This window comes from Mesoplodon mirus (genome assembly GCF_964341445.2).
Source record: "Mesoplodon mirus genome assembly, chromosome: 2".
Taxonomy (NCBI): Eukaryota; Metazoa; Chordata; class Mammalia; order Artiodactyla; family Ziphiidae; genus Mesoplodon; species Mesoplodon mirus.
The window spans coordinates 13,070,712-13,090,397 of NC_138977.1; the positions used below are offsets into that span (position 1 = coordinate 13,070,712).

General features: G+C 42.5%; 1 protein-coding gene across 1 annotated transcript in view; it reads left to right on the forward strand.

The window, feature by feature from the left end:
* TBC1D9 (TBC1 domain family member 9) overlaps positions 1–18,432 on the forward strand; it is a 101,153-nt gene extending 82,721 nt beyond the window's left edge. Inside the window, exons 14-21 of the mRNA XM_082644927.1 lie at positions 1,020–1,118; positions 1,292–1,360; positions 5,121–5,361; positions 10,728–10,793; positions 11,625–11,711; positions 14,839–14,913; positions 15,008–15,111; positions 16,223–18,432. Of these exons, the coding sequence (XP_082501053.1) occupies positions 1,020–1,118; positions 1,292–1,360; positions 5,121–5,361; positions 10,728–10,793; positions 11,625–11,711; positions 14,839–14,913; positions 15,008–15,111; positions 16,223–16,948 (1,467 nt within the window). The 3' untranslated portion in view covers positions 16,949–18,432. The remainder of the gene's footprint in view (positions 1–1,019; positions 1,119–1,291; positions 1,361–5,120; positions 5,362–10,727; positions 10,794–11,624; positions 11,712–14,838; positions 14,914–15,007; positions 15,112–16,222) is intronic.
* The last annotated feature ends 1,254 nt before the right edge of the window (positions 18,433–19,686 follow it).

A 19,686-nucleotide genomic window follows, 5' to 3' on the forward strand; every position in this document is an offset into this window, starting at 1 on the left:
CCTCGTGTGGGACAGGTGCTGGGTGCTTCCCAGCCCCACCAGGTACATGTTAACACATTTTAAGGTGGGAATTTAACTTGAGAGAAGTAGAGCTAGTTTTCCCAAGGCACACAGTGAGGAAGTAGGAGAGTCAGGAGCCAAATAAGAGCTCTCAGCATTAAAGCCAGAGCCAAGGGGGCTTGTCTGGATAGGATGGTGATGGACTTGTAGATATACATATGGACAGGAGATCAATTGGTCCAGGAGAGGCTGGTTCGTGGAGAGTCTGAAAACCACCAATTGATTTGCAAGGCACCCAAGAGCCCCTGGAAACTGAGGGGAGTTTTTCTTCAAGTACATTATTTCTGGGCTTCCCTGGTGGCACAGTGGTTGGGAGTCCGCCTGCCGATACAGGGGACACGGGTTCGTGCCCCTGGTCCGGGAGGATCCCACATGCCGCGGAGCAGCTGGGCCCGTGAGCCATGGCCGCTGAGCCTGCACGTCCGGAGCAACAGGAGAGGCCACAACAATGAGAGGCCCGCATACTGCAAAAAAAAAAAAGGTTGCTAGCCCTCAGTGTCTGCCAATGAGAGACAAACGCTATTGAACTAGAGATCAGGACAGGAAGCCTCACTCCAACATTTCCTACAACCTCTCAGTTTAATAGTTAGCCTTATATACTTCCTTTCTTCCTGCCAAGAAAGTTCTTCCTTTAAAGCATTATTTCAACCACAAAGGGCCCTTGTAGCCTTATTTAACCCTCTCCTTCCCCATGAACTGTTGATTTGAGGAAGACTCACGTGGCTTTGAAATTTGGTTCAACTGTTAAGAAGCATGAGAATTTTCTGTTATTTATTTATGGTTGTTTAATGGCCTCAAAATAAACAAAGGCCATATAGTAAATAAAGGTATAGTCTAGGAGGCCTGTCATTTGGCAAGAAATTTCCCACTGGTATCAGGATTTATCTCCATCAGTCCTGCAGACATGATATCGAGTGCTTTAGCAGATTTCTCGAAATACCAATGTTGTTTTTTTCCAGAAATTTGGAACTATCCGGGCGGATTTGATTGAGCAGATGAGATTCAAACAGAGACTGAAGGTGATCCAGACACTGGAGGATACTACAAAACGGAACGTGGTGAGTCCTTTGAGAAATGGCATGTGACCTTCTTTCTCCAGCCTTCCTTACACTCCTACCAACTCAAATTCCTGCTTGACAGACTGAAGATGATTTAAAACAAGAAAATCAGGAAGTTTCCCATTATGACATTTTTGAGTTTGTGAAATTCATTGTGTTTATTCTTCTTATAGGTACGAACCATTGTGACAGAAACTTCCTTTACCATTGATGAGCTAGAAGAACTTTATGCTCTTTTCAAAGTGAGTTTCAAAGAAAATTCATGTACATTCAGGGGAAAAAGGAGTTCACTTTAATAATTCAGTTAGTTCTAGATTTTTCTGTTAAATTGTGAAGGGTTAGCATGAGTGTCAACATGCATAAATAGGAAGCTAGAGCTGAGAGTGTAAAAATAAAGTACTTAATATGAAAAATAAAGATATAACTCATTTAAATGGATGTTTTAGCTTTCTTCCACTCCATATAATATTTTAGCTGTTTCCTTGGTCTTAAGAAAATAGGGCGTTACTTTATAATTCTCATTGGAATGATGGCAATCAAGTTTAAATTCTTCCTGAGACTCTTGTAAATTGCAATTTCCTATATTAATCTATATTAAAGCACTCTTCAAAAGAGATATGTAGCTAGAATAAGAATAAAGCTGCTCAAATGTCTAAGGAAAAGCTTAGTTGTTACATTTCTGCAATTTTCCTTTCTAAGTCAGCCCATACCAATCTTGATCCTCAATGAGAAAATATTATGTCAGTAAATAAAACAGTATAGAATGGTTTTTCTTCCAGAAAAAATACTTTTGTCGTAACTGTCATTACCAACATTGTAAAAATGCAGCAATTGCCAAGAAAAAAGTTTTAAAATATGCCTTTTATGCGGGTACCAATCTTATCACAATCTTTAATTGGCTAGCTTCTTGTGTACAGAGGCTTTTACTCTCAGAACTAGGGAAGACGGTTGAGGACTGCAAAGATATTACAGGAACGAACATAAAAGGACAAACGTAAAGATCTGAGTTGGACACTAATAGATCTTAGGATCAGAGAACGTGAGAGCTGGGAATATTTTTGCAAATGTTCCCGCTTGCCTGTTAGCTGCTGGAGGCACCACCGTTTTATTTCCTTTTGTCTCACTGGTGCCTAGTTTGGTGTCTCTTCCCACTAGGTTTTCCAAACATGTGTGTTGAATACATAGGTGAATTAGTGATCAGTTTTCCATCTAGTATAATCTCTGCATGCTTCTGGGGCAGGCAGAGAGAGGTTGATGGCTTTGTGCAGCCCAGCAGCATGACCAACAGAGTGGACAACTGCGTCCCCACCAGGCTGCATTCAGCACTTGACGGCGAAGTGTCTAGCCTGTGCCATCTCATTCGTGTTTTATTCAGACACGTAAAGCGCGGTGGCTAATTGCTCCGCGTACGTTGGTTTTCCGTAAGGAGGGAGTCCCTCTTTGTTTCGTTAAGCAAAAACTACAGTGATCCAACTTGGATCAAAACAAGAAGATACAATGATCCAGTTGAGATCAGATTTTCAAAGGATACTGAGGACTAGAAGAAATCTGCTTCACAGAGTGGTGCCGGTAGGACCAGGATTTGGGGTAACTAAAGGGAAGCGGGAGTAGCAGCTGGAGGCGGCAAGACCATGCACAGATAATGGGAAGCGCTATGACATTAGAAAGAGGAGGCTGACTCTGGGGCACACCGGGAAAAGGAAGACCAGGGCTGGTTGTGCAGAAGTCCAAGATCTGGAGATCACTGAAGACACAGAGGCAGGGGTGCCCTTGTCCTCTTACCCGGGCACCCCTGCACTCTCTGGTCTATGCACCTCCAGGTACCAGGTGTGTCATTTGTACGCCGAGGATATTGCCTGAAGAAAGCTTTCTTTACACTCCAAAACCCTGCCCTTAAGGGTGTGTTGACAAACACGAGTTCCCCAAGTCTGCTGAGCGCCCCAAGAGAGAACCCAAGACCCTTGGCTGGTGTCAGGGATGGGAAGGACTCTCGGGTACTATGGAACCCAAGACAAAGACTTCAGTTACCGACTCTTTCTTGAGTCTTGTGAAGGCTTTCATTGGCTTTAATTCATCTGAACGAACGTTTATTGAGGCATTACTGTGTCAGACACGCTGCCAGACTCTTAGTCCTTTAAAAAGCCAATTTCTGGGGGTTTTCCTTCGGATACAAAGGAGAGAGACACTTGTCTCCCAAAACTTGGGCTTTGGGCTAAAACTTGGTAGAAAAAGGTGAAAGGCCGCCACCCTGAAGCAGATTTGATGGAAAATGTGGTTCAGGGCCCCTATGCCTTAGTTTCTCTTGAACTCTTTCTAAATTAGTCCTTTTTCAATCTCGGGTCCCTAGGGCTCAAATGATGGAGTAGGGGGTCTCATCAAAGAAGAGGGTCATGGTCTGCATGGCTTGTCGTTTCCTGAAGGTTGTGAGCACGGTGAAAGTGCCTGCACCACATTTAGGCCTGGTTCCAGAGGAACGTAAGCGCTTTAGTTAGGAGGACGTGCTTTGGGTAACCTTCATCCCCTGACGAAGCTCCGGTAAAAAGGACCCTTCCTGGGGATGTATCACCAACACCGTTGCACCCAGACGGCTGCTGGGCATCCCTTCAGAGCACAGCTCACCCGTGCAGTCCATCGGACCCTCCTCTCCCTGACGTCACCACCATCACCACTCCGCCCAAGCCCCGCCCCCATCTCCACCCACAGCGCCAGTGCAGCCCCGAAGCCTGGTGGACCTGACACACTTCCTTTATTCTTCCGAGGCCGCCCTGCAGAAACCTCTCCTTCCTCCTCTCCTGCCTACTCTCACTCCGCTCTTTTTGGGGTTATTAACTACAATGCCCAGCAAACAGTGAGGACAAGGACATTGGTCCTCTTTGCTCCGTTCTAAGTGAGAACGACACTGAAGTACTACGCACTCACCACTGACTCTCCCTTCTCAGAACCCCTAGGCAGGGGGAGGGGGAGATCTGTTTTGTAAGTGCCTTTTGCTATTGCAATATTTATACATGCTTATAATGAAATAGTACAACAGAGAATAAAGTAAAAAATAAAGTCTCCCTCTGGATGCCCCTCCCATCTCCCCAGGCTACCATTCAGTGCTAACTGTAAATGTCTACATACAGGGGAGCTGGGGTGTTCTTGCTGGCCTTTCTATTAGATGTTTTTTCTTTGCGGTCTTCCTAGAATGGGTGTATATTTCTACCAGAATCAATATGACCTCATGAATAAAGAGGCAGCCTTCTTTCCAAGGACAGAAACAAGAAGCCTTTTGTTGGATCTCTGTTCTCCTCACCCTAGCGGTTCCTACTCATAATTTTCCTGGAGCTATTTTCAGATACGTGAAACAGGAGGACCGCACACTTGTAGCCTGACTACTGGATGACTAGGATGATATTAATGTGATTTTGATGACCAGGAAGCAGGGGGTTTACAGGACACTAAACTAGGAGTTTGGAGACCCAAAATCGCATGATGATTCTGCTTTGACTAACTGGTTAGATGACCCTGTGGAAGCTACTTACCCTCTGGGCTGTACCATCCTCACTGAGGACACAAGGTGATCAGATTGCCTGAATTACAGATCCTTTTTTCAGTTTAACATTCTATGTATTTCTTTTAAATTAACAAAAAAAAAGTTTGTCTTTATGGGAGTTACTTCTTAAAATGCTTTTGAGTGTGGGGATGGGCAGGGGGGAGAAGAAAATGGGGAGGGGGAGGGTTTTCTTTCTTTTTTCACCTACGCCAGTAATTGAACCGGGTTTTTCATGCCAGATGTAAACGAAGAGATGGTTGCCGTGGAGTTTGGGGGGAGCGGGGTCAAGTGGAGATATATGTAGAAGAGAAGCCGAGGGGCCCTGGGACCAGACCACTGCCCCCCCCACCCCACAGGAGATGCACACGGGTGACCTAAAGCCTTTTTCCAAATTTGAGGGAAGGCCTTTCTTCTTGGTATTTGCTGTGAGATGCAGTCCCCAGTAGTCCTCCTGTTCTTTGATTTTTCAGGCGGAACACCTCACCAGCTGCTACTGGGGTGGGAGCAGCAATGCCCTGGACCGGCACGACCCCAGCCTGCCGTATCTCGAGCAGTACCGCATCGACTTTGAGCTGTTCAAGGGCATGTTTGCTCTGCTCTTTCCCTGGGCCTGTGGAACTCACTCTGACGTGCTCGCCTCGCGCTTATTCCAGTTATTAGATGAAAATGGAGATTCTCTGATCAACTTCCGAGAGTTTGTCTCTGGACTGAGTAAGGATGTGATGTTATTGCATGAGTTGGGGCAGGGGGAGGGGGGAACAGGTCCGTAAGCACTGTGGTCCTCGTGGTTCTCTGTGCCGCCCTCAGGACCACAGCCCCGCTCGCTTCAGGAGACAAGGTTTACAGGACAGAGAAGCACATTTTAAGGTTTGCAAGCTGACTGTAAAATTCGTTTTTAGTTAATGGATATATTATATGATTAAATCATTACCTTCTACATTCGATAGTCCTCAGCACTAGTTAAAATACATTATCAGAGAGTTTGCAAGCATGCCAACTTAAACACTGAAACCACAAATCACGATAACTTTACGAGGGAAGAAATGTTTGGATGGATTGCTTTTCTTTGTCAAAAAATATATTTACAGTACATATGTTTCATAAAAATTTATAAAACATTTCATGTTTTCAATAAAGAGCTGAAAAAAAAAATGCAACAGCCCTGCAGTCTAAATGGAAGTCTTTTCTCTCCATTTTGTGGGGAGGAAGGGTGTCCATCCTGAGAATGCACACCCTCACCTCACAAGCAGCACGAGTTTCTGCCTGTCAGCCTCACTGTCTGACCTGTTTCCTGTCTTATATTCCACTGGACTCTTGTCCCATTAATATTTGAGCAGAAAGCTACGTGGTGGTCAAGCTTGGCCCGCCCAATACGAGGTTGTGGATATAGCAGGCATTATGTCAGGCTGCCTGAATGAGATAAGAAGGAAGACTTTTTAAAATTCTAATTGTGCTACTCTGTGACCTTGGTCCATGCACTTGAAAATGACCTGTGCCCACGAAAGATGAAGGAGTCAGATATAGAGCCAATGATGATTCCAAAAAGTACCCTAAATCATTAAGAATAATGACTGGAAGGCTCAAAGGCTAGGGAAAGCTAATGGTTGTTAAAAAAGCAAAGGGGGGCTTCCTTGGTGGTGCAGTGGTTGAGAGTCCACCTGCCGATGCAGGGAACACGGGTTCGTGCCCCGGTCTGGGAAGATCCCACATGCCGCAGAGCGGCTGAGCCCGTGAACCATGGCCGCTGAGCCTGCGCGTCCGGAGCCTGTGCTCCGCAACGAGAGAGGCCACAACAGTGAGAGGCCCGCGTAACGCAAAAAAAAAAAAAAAAAAAAAAAAAAGCAAAGGGATGTAGATAAGGTCCTCTTAGATAAGTAAAAACTATTTGTATAAAGAACTCAGACATATCATTCAAAGGGGGTACATGGAGGAAACTAGCCTTTTTTAAGTGCAGGCTCTGTTGTGATGCTTTAGAACTTGTACTTTATTACTTAATCCAAACAACAGACCTTTGAGGGTAATAATAGTATTGATAACTAGCATTTATATAGCATTTGCTCAGCCAGGCACTGCCCTCATGCTTTATGTGTATTTAATTTACCTAAAGCACACAACTACAAAGTTGGAGTTTGAACTCAGGCACCCTGGAAGCAGCGTTTGTGCAGTTACTATCAATATTATGCTTTATTACCTGTCTGGTTACTATTAATACCCCCACTGTCAGTTAAAGAGACGGAGGCTTAGAAAAGTTAAGCAACTTGCTGGAACATTCATTTTTAGCAAGTCAATATATGTCTGTTATTGAACTGAAAAGCACAGTTAGTACGTACTGGGTCCAGGATTCAGATGAGGGCTGTTCTCATTACTCTGTGCTAAGGACAGCAAATAGGATTTTTTTTTTTTTTTTTAGGGAAGAAGGAGGCATTAATTTTTAATTACAAAAGTAACATAAATACATTCTGCTTTTCAAAAAAGTGAACAAAATAAAATAAAGTAAATAAAGTAAAACAATCCAGACAAGGCTAAAGACCCTTTTGACCCTCTCCTAATCTTTTCTGCCCCAAAGTAACTATTATTATCACCTTGGTGTCTATCAAAAGGGAGATTTTTTTAAATTACCTTTGGACAAAAATAAGGAGGAGAAAAAAGAGACAGGTTCTGCATGTAGAAAGGGTTCTAGGAATTTTTGCCGTAAACATCTTTGCTGCAGCCAGTTTTGCTGCAAAGCTAATTGGCCACAAGGCCATTTTGCCATGAGATAAAAATAATTGGTTGACAGTTACGACACTAGAAAAAGATAACAAATCAGTTTTTATAAATCCTTCGACGAGCGCAGTGATGCCTCCCACTCGTCGAAACCAAAAGTTCACCAAGCTATGGCAAATATAAAAGAAGCAGCTACTAATTCACAACAGCCTTCGAGAACATTAATGATTGATTCTTTAGCTAATTTGGATACAACAGATTGTCCTCTCAGGCCGTCTTTACCAAATTTATCATGCAGTATTAGATGTTGGAGGCAAACGAAGAATCAAGCTCCTCCTATCCCCACAAAAGGAAATCGTAATGTGATTCCTGATGGGTATAAATTTCTTGAAAATGGTGAAAATTTTAACACAGTCTGGCTTAGATTAGCTCGCTGAAGGATTTTCAAAACTTGATATCTTATTTTCTAGTGTAATGTAACCATCGACCAGTTATTTTTATCTTTTATGGCAAAATGGCCTTACGGCCAATTAGTTGTAATGCGAATCTGCTTCTGGCAAAGATGTTCATAACAAAAATACCAGATACGTGTAGTAAGTGATAGGAATAAATATAAATATTTAATTTACTTAAGCCTAGTCAAACCCCAACAAGGTAAATACTCTTCAACATCTTCCGAAAAGGAAAGAGAGGTTTGCAGTCCAAGATAGTGAAAACATTGGAGAAGAGTACTTAGGCTTCTTAAAAATGCAGTTGAGTTCTCTGAGCAAAGTCAACTCCACCCGGTTTGCCGGGAGGAGTCTCAAGAGCTGTAGTCAGTCATGCGGGTTGATTACAGCTGTGGAGACAGACAAGTAGACTAGAAAAGAGAAATCCTGTTCAAGTCTTAAGAAACTAAAGAATGAACTCTGGAAGAGATGGATCAATAATTTCAATGTTCATCTCCAGAAAGATCCGTCTAGAAATTAGTGAACAGACCATCTCTATGGAATTAGAGATGAGGGATTACAATCGCAAGCCACAAATTAGCTGGACCTCCTTTTCCAGTGGTATTGCTGGAAGGCAGCATTTCTAAACATGCCATAGATGTCATGAGGCAGCTGGTCGCTGGACAGATAACTCATTATACGTGGAAAGTTGGAGGGATATGGATGTTGGTGATTCAACGCCTGTCTGAACCCTGCACCCAAAGCATGACGGTCAATGGAGAGTTCTCTCGTATGCTGGGCTTGGTATTTAACCTCTGTGATTGTTCCCTCATTTGCAAAATAGTTATTGTCAGGACTAAAAGGAATAATTCAAGCAAAGTTCCTACAACAGTGCCTGGCTCAAAAAGTGTTCGTTATTGTTGTCATTACAATTACTGCTTATTCCCCTCTACCTGACCCAGTCAGGGATTTAAACTATAAAGGTAGAGAAGCTACCACAACCAGATGTGTTGGCTACACAAAATGAAGAGAGACAACCATCGTGTTGGAGGACAAAAGCAAGATTTAAAGAAATCAGAGGAGGAAATGATTGGCAAAAACAAACTGATAGAGATAAATCAGAAATCTTAAGTTTTAAGAAGCGATCGTAAAAGAACTGTATGTCTGCCTATATAGTATAGTGGTTTCAACCATGCAATCTCGGGTCAGACAAATCTGAGTTCAAATCCTGGGCCTGCCACTTGCTAGCTTATGACCTTGAACATTACTTAATAAGTCCGACGTTTCTCACCTGTAAAGTTGGGATAATAATTGTGACCATCTCGTAGAATTATTGTGAGAAGAAAGTGAAATGCATATGGAAAGTAGTTAACATAGGATTTAACACAAAGTGAATGGTTCATAAATGTCTGTCATTATTTTCATGGTTAGTATTGGTCAGTGTGTAAGCATTTGGGGGTTTAGTTAACTATGTGGTCAATAAGAAACTCTAGAGTGAAGCATTTTGGGGTTTAGTTAACTATGTGGTCAATAAGAAACTCCAGAGTGAAGAGTATAAAGAGTTGAATGCAGACTTAGGCTAAGAGTCAAGAACAGTTCCACTATTCTCTGCAGTGGACTAGAAGCTTCTGGAACTCTCTGTCCAGAGGGTTATTGATGGACACATTAACATATAAGGTGGATGTGGGTAAGAATAGGGAAGAGTGTACCAACCATGTCGTATAAGAAAGTTGAAAAAATGTAGAGAGGTATAGCCTGGGGGACATAAATTTGCCTTGAAAAGATAAGCTGGAGAGGAACAGGACAGCTGTCCTTAAGATCTGAAGGATTGTTGTAATGAAGACGTAATAGACCTATTTTTTTTTTTTACTTTAAAGAGGAAGGAAAAGGAATAGTTCTAAACCTTTTTATGAGTTGTGATCTCTTTGAGATCTGATAAGGACTGTGGAAATCTTCCCAAAAAGTGACATTGGCACGTGGCCACATTTTACATTGTTTGTGGTTCATGGAATTTATGCACTTGAACCTGCAGGTTAAGGGTCCTGACTAAAGTAAAAATGACAGGAGCCCTTTCAGTGTTTCTAGAATTCCCCAGTGAGATGAGATGCCTCTGGTTGTGATGAGCTTCCCGTCCCTGAGGATGTTCAGATGTCTCTTTTACGTGGATGTGGGTGTGGGAGGAGGCCCCTGCGTTAAGTGGGAGGTGGGACGAGATAACCCCTGGTGCCCCTGCCAACCAGTCCAGATCCTGTGATTCCCCTTTTTGCGAATCTGATTAACCTTCAACTAGGCACTCTGAGAACACGCATTTACAGAGGATTTTCTGATTCCTGAAATACGTATGGACTGTAAGGGAAAATGTAACAGGATTCTTTGGGTTGAAGCAATGGTAATATAATGGCAGCTAGGTTAGGCTAAATTGAACTGAAGAAATATTTAAGAGACCCCAAAAGCAACTAAAAAAGATTTCTAAAATGAGTAATTTGAAGCACTCTTAAACATGTATTGAGATTATTTCTGAACTCTAGCAAGTATTTAGGGTGTTGAGGCCCACTCACCTGACTTTTCTTATCAATAACACTGGTTAAATTTGTGCCAGCCGCTATTCTAAGTGTTAACACCTTTAGTTCTCACATTTCATGGGCCCTGATATCAAGACCACTGGTACTATCTTCTAATTTGTCATCCTGCCTCATAGAGGGGAAGCTGAGGTACAGAGAGTTTCACTCTCCCAAGGGCACATAGTAAGTACAAAGCATTTGAAACCAGGTATCCTGGCTCCAGAGCTTTCAACCCAAATACGTCCTGGCCAAACTTTCTGCCACACGATACCTGGGTTTCAATTTGTAAAAGTAGGTGCTTCAGGGGGATGCTGAGCCTGGGGTGGGGGGGGGATTGTAACACACATGGTGCATTTCACATTTTTACTCATGTGACTTCTAGGCGCCGCGTGCCATGGGGACCTCACAGAGAAGCTCAAACTGCTGTACAAAATGCACGTCTTGCCTGGTAAGCGAGACACACAGAGTAGCACATGTACCTGTGACTCTGGCCTGGCTTGAAGTCTTTTTTGGCGAGACCTGTTTGCCTTTTTTTTTTTGATGTACAAAATCACTCATTGGTCACTAAGAACAAACTGAACGATACGTTTTACATGAGTTCCTGAATCAGCAGGTGCTTAATTCAATGGTCATTCACCTGTCTGAAGTGTGAGTTGCAGTAATAGAAAAGAGCAGGCTTCTGCAAGAGAACAAATAACACTTGGTAACTCATGGGATTCTGAGTCGAGGGGGAGCAGTGTTACCACCGACAGAAACAGTGGGAAAGATGGTGAAGTTGTGAGTTCAGTTTTAAACAAGGAGGGCCTCCAGCTGGAAATATCTAGCAAATACTAAAAAAGAAAGGGAGGGAGTTGTGGAGGGAAAGAGAAAGAGAGAGAAAGGAAGGGAGGGAGGAAGGGAGGGGGATTAGCTCCAAGGACAGAGATAAGGTAAAACTATAGATTTGGGAATTATCATTATAGTGTACCATTTCCCAAAATTTGGTTCCTTAAACCATCATTCCACAGAATTTAGGAAGAGTCTCCAAAAAAGGCAAATGTAAAGGGACACGTCAGTGTGGGGTTGTTTTAAAGGAAGGTGGAGTTAGAACTGCAGAGAACCCCTCCCCCATAAGGGTTTTGAAGAGGTGGGCATTCAAGGCCCGCACCAGTGATGGGACCCCCCCACCTTCATAACTTCAGCTTCTCATGGGCCCCGTGTCATTTCTTCAGCAATTAAAGCACACTTTCATTGAGTCCTGGCCCTGCCCATATGAGAATCATCTCTCCTCCCTCTCCAGAGCCATCCTCTGATCAAGACGAGCCAGATTCTGCTTTTGAAGCAACTCAATACTTCTTTGAAGATATCACCCCAGAATGCACACATGGTAAGTGACTTTCCTCGTCAGGGCCTCTCTGTTTCTTTTCTACAGAGCCCTCCGTTATTGGGAAAAGTTGCCTCCAAAGCTAGGCAATCAAAGAAGTATAATGAATACAAGTGCCTAATGTGCTACTTTCTTTTTAAATTTTTGAACTTAACCAGCTACTGGAGAGTGGGAACTTCAGCCCACCGAAAGGACCATGTACGTTGTGTCCTGCTGGCTTAGAAAAAGCGTTACCTGGAGAGCATATACTTTGCTGCCCTCTCCTTGATAGGGAGAAACGTTCGTTAAGAACGTCATTCTGTTGTTACGCTGCTCTCCAGAATCTGGACTAGCATTGATATCAGATACGCTGCTCTGTAACAGACGTCAGCAAACTTTGGACCAAACCCAGCCCACCACCTATTTGTACCTGTGATAATATAAAATTTATATCAAAGAATTAAAATAATATAAAATGTAAACATTACTGCCTATAAATAAAGTTTTATTGGAACACAACCAGGAACACAGCCAAGCTCATTCAGCTATATATTGCCTATGGCTGCTCCCACACTACAGTGGTAGAACTGCCTCAGATATTTGCCATCTGGCCCTTTACAGAGAAAGTTTGCTGACCCCTGCTCTGTGCGGTTGTTAGATCTACACAGACAGGAGCCGGCTCATTAGAAATATCTCCAGATTTACATATGAACCTGTCCTGTTGTGCCATGTGTGGATCTAAGCAGCATCTGGGCTTGCTGCTGCTATGCATTATCTCCATTCTATTGATACTTCATCCGTAGGGCAGGCAGCCTCCTGACTTTACCCAAGGTTGAAAGCCAGCATGGGTTGCTCTTGGGTCCTTTTGCCTCTTAAATCTTACAGTCCCCAAATAAGCACAGCTTAGACCTGCTTTTAAACTGTGAGCGCCTAAGTGATTGAGTGGAGAGGAGCGAGAGCCAGTCTTCTTATTGGTGATACGTGTTAAGGGCAGGAGTTTTGGACAGGATGCTAGCTCTGTTTGTCTAGATGAGCTCAGGCAGCTTCGGGCATCTGGGAGCACCAGGGTCCTTGTGTGGAAAGTGGAGATGAGAGCTGTCACATTGGATATAGTAAGGACTTAGTGAGATAATGTAGTAAGCCTCTCAGCATAGTGCCTTAGCACATCTGACAATATTCTTCAAATCCTTAGCAATCATATTTTGGCTGCAAAATGTTAGCCACATCTTTCTTAGTGGGCACTCATCTCAGAAAAGGAGTCACTTGTTTCAGAAATGCTTCAGGAATGGTTACATGCCACTAGCATTTAATAGCCTCAAAAGATGCTTTTTAAAAAATGTTTTTTCTAACTCCAAAAGTACTATTGCTTTGTATCAAAAATTTTTAAATATGGGTCAAAATATATAAAATAAGCTAATGATATCTTAAAACTGCATGATATAAAGAAAACTATCAATAATAATATCTTGAAGTATTTCTTTTCCTTTTTTATCCATATAATTGTAATAATATCCATAATATATATATAAAACTGGGATCAAACTGCCGATTCAGTTTGTTTGTTTGTTTTGGCTGAAGAGTTGTTTTATGAACAATTTAAAAATAGAACAAGTGTGTTCTGGCACATGCCATCTCCACCTCTTCTGCCTGTACAGTTTTTTATCCTTTTTTCACTTAAAATCCAGTGAGCCTATTACGATGTCATTTACATTCTCTGAAAACATGGTTTTTAATTGGCTGTATAATATCCATTGCATGGGGCTTACCATAACATTTTGGACTATCTACTTGTCCCCTAAAGCTAGTTCACATTAAGAGGAGAGGACTTTCTCCACGGCATATGTAGTACATTGTCTTCAGTCTGTCTTAAAAGCTGCTGAGAGTTTAATTTGGCACTAAATATGTAAAGGTTACGGATGCGGCAAACCAGCCTCCTTTTGTATGGCTGAGGAAGTGCTTGGGATGCATTCTTACAGCTGACAAACTGAATGGGAAACTGGGGGGATTGTACACCTCTCCCTTTTGAAGCCCTGGGATGTCCTGTTTTAAGAAGAAAGAAGAAAACGATTATAAGTTGTTTTCTTGAAAGTCAAAAAATGCCAGATCATGAATCTGAAGGAATTTAGTAGTACATGGCATTTGTTTTCTTTTATCAACATAGATGTCAGTTTCTTTTTAAAAAGTGAGTTCTTGATCTTCTGCAGAGCCTGACAGAAGATCAATCTCATGTATACAAAGTTAAGATGATAATGTAGCAGAGGAGGGAAATCAACATTCACTGGGGCCAGCACCACCATTTTTTAAGTACTGAACACCACATGAAATCATTCCTTTAATTCCTATTTATACACCGAGCCCTGCTTGTGAAAAAGGATTCTTGGGGAATCTTTCACCTAGAGATAGAGTTTTTTGATTGTAAAAAAAAAAAAGCTCTACCTAAAAGTTGAGAATTACGTTTTATTCGGCAGACATACTGAGGACTTAAGCCCAGGAAGCAGCCTCTCGCATAGCTCAGAGGGACTGCTCTGAAGAAATAAAGAGGAGAGCCAGGATATATAAGATTTTTTTCGCAAAAAAAAAAAAAAAAAAAAAAAGGTAGTGGGAACATCAAAAGATTAGTGTTAATTAAAGAAACCAGATATCTCAAGTTAATGAATTTAGTGCTTTTCTGTGTATGGGAAGATACAAGAGTCTGGGCTTACTGAAATCATTCCTTTGATATGCACCTTAGCTATCTAGGGCCAGTATCCTATTTTTCTCCATCCTGAATCCCCTCGGGGTGGAGGTGGCACAGTTGGGGGCCGCTGCAGTGCTGCTGGCTTGGTGGCTGCAACGTCCTTCGTTTACTGATCTGGCAGGCGACACTCAGTTGTCAGATCAAATATGAGACACCCAGTAAAATTTGAATTTGAGGTGGACAAAAAATATTTGCTTAGCGTGAGTATGTCCCATGTGATATGTGGGAACTCACACTTTACAAAATTATTTGTTGTTTACCTAATTATTTATGGGCTGGGGTTTTGTTTTTGTTTTGTTTTGCTGTTGTTAGGCAACTCTACCTAGAGGTTTTTCTGTTTTCTACTACACCTGTTAAACCTATGGGTTTATCATGTAACATTCTCCTTCTTTTCTTCTGAATCTTTCTCGGTAGTGGTTGGATTGGACAGCAGAAGCAAACACGGTGCAGACGATGGCTTTGTTACAGTGAGTCTAAAGCCCGACAGAGGTACAGACTTGCTCTTCTCTGTGTTTCCCTTACTGCTGGTTCAACAGTTGCTTCTTGACCTTTGAACACTTATTTCTTGGCATTTGGGTTTTAGGGAAGAGGGCAAATTCTCAAGAAAATCGTAATTATCTGAGACTCTGGACTCCAGAAAATAAATCCAAATCAAAGACTGCAAAGGACTTACCCAAATTGAATCAGGTGAGTACCGAACAGTGTAGTTCATGCATTTCAAACCTTGAAGCTCTGTTTCCTAGTCATAGATAAATTAAGCGCCTCAAGGCGCTTAATTAGTGCCTGTTTGGATCTATTTTGTGCATGCTTTTGTGCATTAAAAGTATGCTCTGTTGTGAGAAAATGGCCTCCTCAGAGAATATGTGAACCACGAAATACTCAAATTTGAGAATACAGGCATTCTCATCCCAATCTTTAAAAATACCCTCAGATACTCAGAAGACAAGCTCATGCTGTTTTCAAACCACTGTGCTCAGCTATAAAGGTGTCTGACATATTTTTTTCCTTAAACAGCTGAAATGTAATGAGGGCAATAAAACAATATAAATAATTAAAATACAGGATGCAAATGCTGTTTTCTAACAGAAGAACAGATAAATCATCCTGGTGGGGATGGGAGGCATGACCTGTGTCCGTGGACACCAGCAGATGTGTCATGGGAGAGGGGATTGGAGCTGACCTGACCTTGGAAACACTGGGCTGCCTGCTGTAGTGTGTAGATATGAGATGAGGTGAGGTCTGCGATTTACTTAAGATACTGCAAGAAAGGATAAAACAGTTAGTGAAACATTTATATAACATGGTCCTTCTTTTTTTTTATTTTTTATTTTTTGCTGTACGGGCTTCTCACTGTTGTGGCCTCTCCCGTTGCGGAGCACAGGCCCCAGACGCGCAGGCTCAGCGGCCACGGCTCACGGGCCCAGCCGCTCCGCGGCATGTGGGATCTTCCCGGACCGGGGCACGAACCCGTGTCCCCTGCATCCGCAGGCGGACTCTCAACCACTGCGCCACCAGGGAAGCCCCCGTGGTCCTTCTTGACTCTAGAATGATAGGTACCATTATAAAGGTGTGTTATTTCATTCTTTCTACTTTCATGGATGTTAGAAGGTTTCCCAGTTTAAAAAAAGGAAGCATTTAAAGAGACTTTAAACTACACATCCATCCACCCTACGGTAGGACTCTTCCGGGATCTTGTAGGAGTCCTGATATCAGATGGCTTTGCAGTCCACTTGGGTCCTGCCTCCGTGCTCCTCATGAGGTGGCCACATACTTGCGTTTTCCCTCCATCCCTTTGCAGGGGCAGTTTATCGAGCTGTGTAAGACGATGTATAACATGTTCAGCGAAGACCCTAACGAGCAGGAGCTGTACCACGCCACGGCGGCGGTGACCAGCCTCCTGCTGGAGATCGGGGAAGTGGGCAAGCTCTTCACTACCCAGCCCGCCAAGGAGGGCGGGAGCGGCGGTGGCGGGCCCTCCGACAACCAGGGCCTCCCCGGCGGCGTGCTCTTCCCCAACAAAGGGCCGGGCCGGCCTTACGCGCCGGACCCCGTGGAGCCCCTCCCGGGCAGCTTGGCGGGGGATGGCGAGGAGCACTCCCTGGGGGGACAGATGGAGGACATCAAGCTAGAGGACTCCTCGCCGCGGGACCACGGGGCCTGCTCGTCCATGCTCATCTCCGACGACGAGACCAAGGACGACAGCTCCATGTCCTCATACTCGGTGCTGAGTGCCGGCTCCCACGAGGAGGACAAGCTGCAGTGCGAGGACATCGGCGAGGACACGGTCCTGGTGCGCAGCGGCCAGGGCACAGCGGCGCTGCCCCGGAGCACCAGCCTGGACCGGGACTGGGCCATCACCTTCGAGCAGTTCCTGGCCTCCCTCCTGACGGAGCCTGCCCTGGTGAAGTACTTTGACAAGCCCGTGTGCATGATGGCCAGAATCACCAGTGCAAAAAACATCCGGATGATGGGCAAGCCCCTCACCTCGGCCAGTGACTACGAGATCTCGGCCATGTCCGGGTGAATCCCGCGCCTTCTGTAGGGACACGCAGAATGGGGGCGGGGGGAGGGTCTTTTTTATGTTCTGTGTTGGGGTTTCTTTCTTCCTTTTAAATTAAATATTTATTAGTACCCGGCTTAAAGCCTAGTGTTTTCATAATATGATACAATGAAAGCTGTTGGAGAAATACTTAAACACCTCGATGTAGGCACAGTACACTCTCTTGTCAGGGGGAGGGGGATTTACCAGAATACAGTTTTATTCAATGAATTGCAAAAGAAAGATGACTCTGTCCGTGATATGTGTGTATTTATAACTTCTTAATCTTGCTGTTGAGCTGTATACATAGTGCTGTTTAACACTAAATAAGACAGCAGACATGTATTGGGGCTTTTTAAATAAAATTAGAGCTGTTAAGGAAAGTTGAATGCCACAAACACAGAATGTTCTTAAATGGAATAGGCACTGTCAGCTGGGGTAAATCCTATACCACTTTTAGGGAGCATTAAAACTATTTTTTAAGATTTGAAATATATTTCATAAAAGTCCTCTATTCAAAAATCATGTTTAACAGATGTTCCCTTTTGAGGTTCTAAGCAATTATGAAAGTGTAAGTGATTTTTATGTGATGCCAGAATAACACCTCTATCTGATCAATTTGGACAGATACCAGGCCAACTTTGCATTTAAAAAACTGATGATTTAAGTCAGCTGGCCAGAATTCAGGGGAAATGAACAGTCTTTTGTTACAGAGAATCTGAAAGTGGCAACAAAAATGATAAGAGGGCTCAGGATTTTTTTTTGGGGGGGGAGTAAAAATACTGATGCTTCTCATACTAGATTTTCAGCTTCTTGTTACTCATTGCAAATGAAGAAAAAGTAAAACAATAAACTTTACCATTTCCATACTCTCCATAGTTTCAAGAAATTATACCATGTATCACATATGACCATCTTTCCAGTTAAATCCATGTAAAGTAGAGATAATGTAAATTGAAAAAACAACCTGCAAGATAACGTAACTGAATGTTTAAAGCGGAACTTGTCACTTTATATAAAAGAATAGTATGCTCTATTTCCTGAATGGACTTGGAAATGAAAACTATCGCACCTGCACTTTGTATTATTGCTTCTTTTTTATTCCTATTATAGTTTTGTCTTTTACAGATGTTGAAGTTTTTTTCTCTTACTGTTGAATTCATAATCATGGTCACATTTTCTTTGCTTATGCAGAATATTCCTTCCAATGCATTCCTTTATTTTAGTATCCATTGTGTCTTTATTTTAGCTGTTGCTGCTGTTTTTTATTTTGTTTACAGAATGATTTTTTAAACTGTCCAATGAAGTAGTGTTAACCTCAAGTAGGATAAATGTGAACAAATAAAATACATCCGATACTCAGATGTGGCTTTTACCTCAGTGCTTGAGTTCCTGTCTAAGGTGATAACATTATTCTTTTGACAATTTTGCAGGGGAAATTATGTTAGGCAACCATTTTGACTTAGGTAACAAATTTTTGTAGGCAAATATTTTGAGGAAAGAAATACAGTATGGGGAATTCCCCAGGAAGTCAAGTGGTTAGGATTCAGCACTCTCACTGCTGGGGGCCCAGGTTCAATCCCTGGTCAGGGAACTAAGATCCCGAAAGCCTACAGCATAGTCAAAAAAAAAAAAAAGAAAAGAAAAGAAATACAGAAATACACTACATAGTGATGTGCATATGAATGTAAAATAAGGAAGAGAATCATTGTCAGTCATCTAATTATTTAACTTATCCTACATAAGTGATAAAAGGGTGAAAATACCTCTGTTTAACCCTGATTAGTACACTGTAACACCAGTTGGTATGTATTTGAGTAGTCATTCATTTGATTCGACTCTTAGATGGTTATACATTATCCCATTATTCTGTCTATCACTTAAAGATGCCTCAATATTTCAAATGATGAAACAAAATCATTTCAGTTAAAATCATAAAAAAATAAATTAATAAATTAAAAAATAAAAGATGCCTCAAGAAATAACTCTACAGAGTCTGATACTCTCTCTCACCTCCAGAATTAAAAATGGGTTTGGGAGGGGAATGAACATGTATTTAAATGTGCAGCCCTAGATAAATGAGAGGAGCCAGAATTTTCCATTATCACTGAGAACGGGATTATAACTGAACAGTGCATCACCCTGAAAGTATATGTTCCTATTGACACTCTGTTGTAATACTGTCCTTATTTGTTCAAGCACCTCATAGTGTTTCTATCACAGTGTCAATATACTATATAACAGCAGGTTCTAGTCCGTTTGCTTCTAAAGGCTACCTATGGAGGAGCCCTGAGCCTTTGAGTTGATTCTTTCCAGCTCAGTCTCTGAGACCGTCTTGTCAGTGCCTTCCTCGTCAGCCTCCTGAGGCAGACAGGGCATTTCAAAGAGCATTAAACTTCCTGTCTAGTTTTTAATGGTTGTGTGTATGTCTTTTTAGTATCTTCATGGATTATTCTCTTTGATTTCAGTGTATTGTGATTGACCATCTTCTCTGAATGGCCACTTCCCATCTAGTTCTGTGATGCTAATAATCATTACACCATCCCAGAGGATGGGCTCAATGTCTATATCCTAATAGACTTGATCTGACATCCCAGTGAGCTTCTAGCTCCAGAGCACTGGGCATTGGTCTCAGTGGAGCTTTCATATATGAAAACTCAAAAGAGAAAGCTACTGCTGGGGGAAAAGGGGGAAACCATTTGGAGCCTGGATGCTAGGGAAGT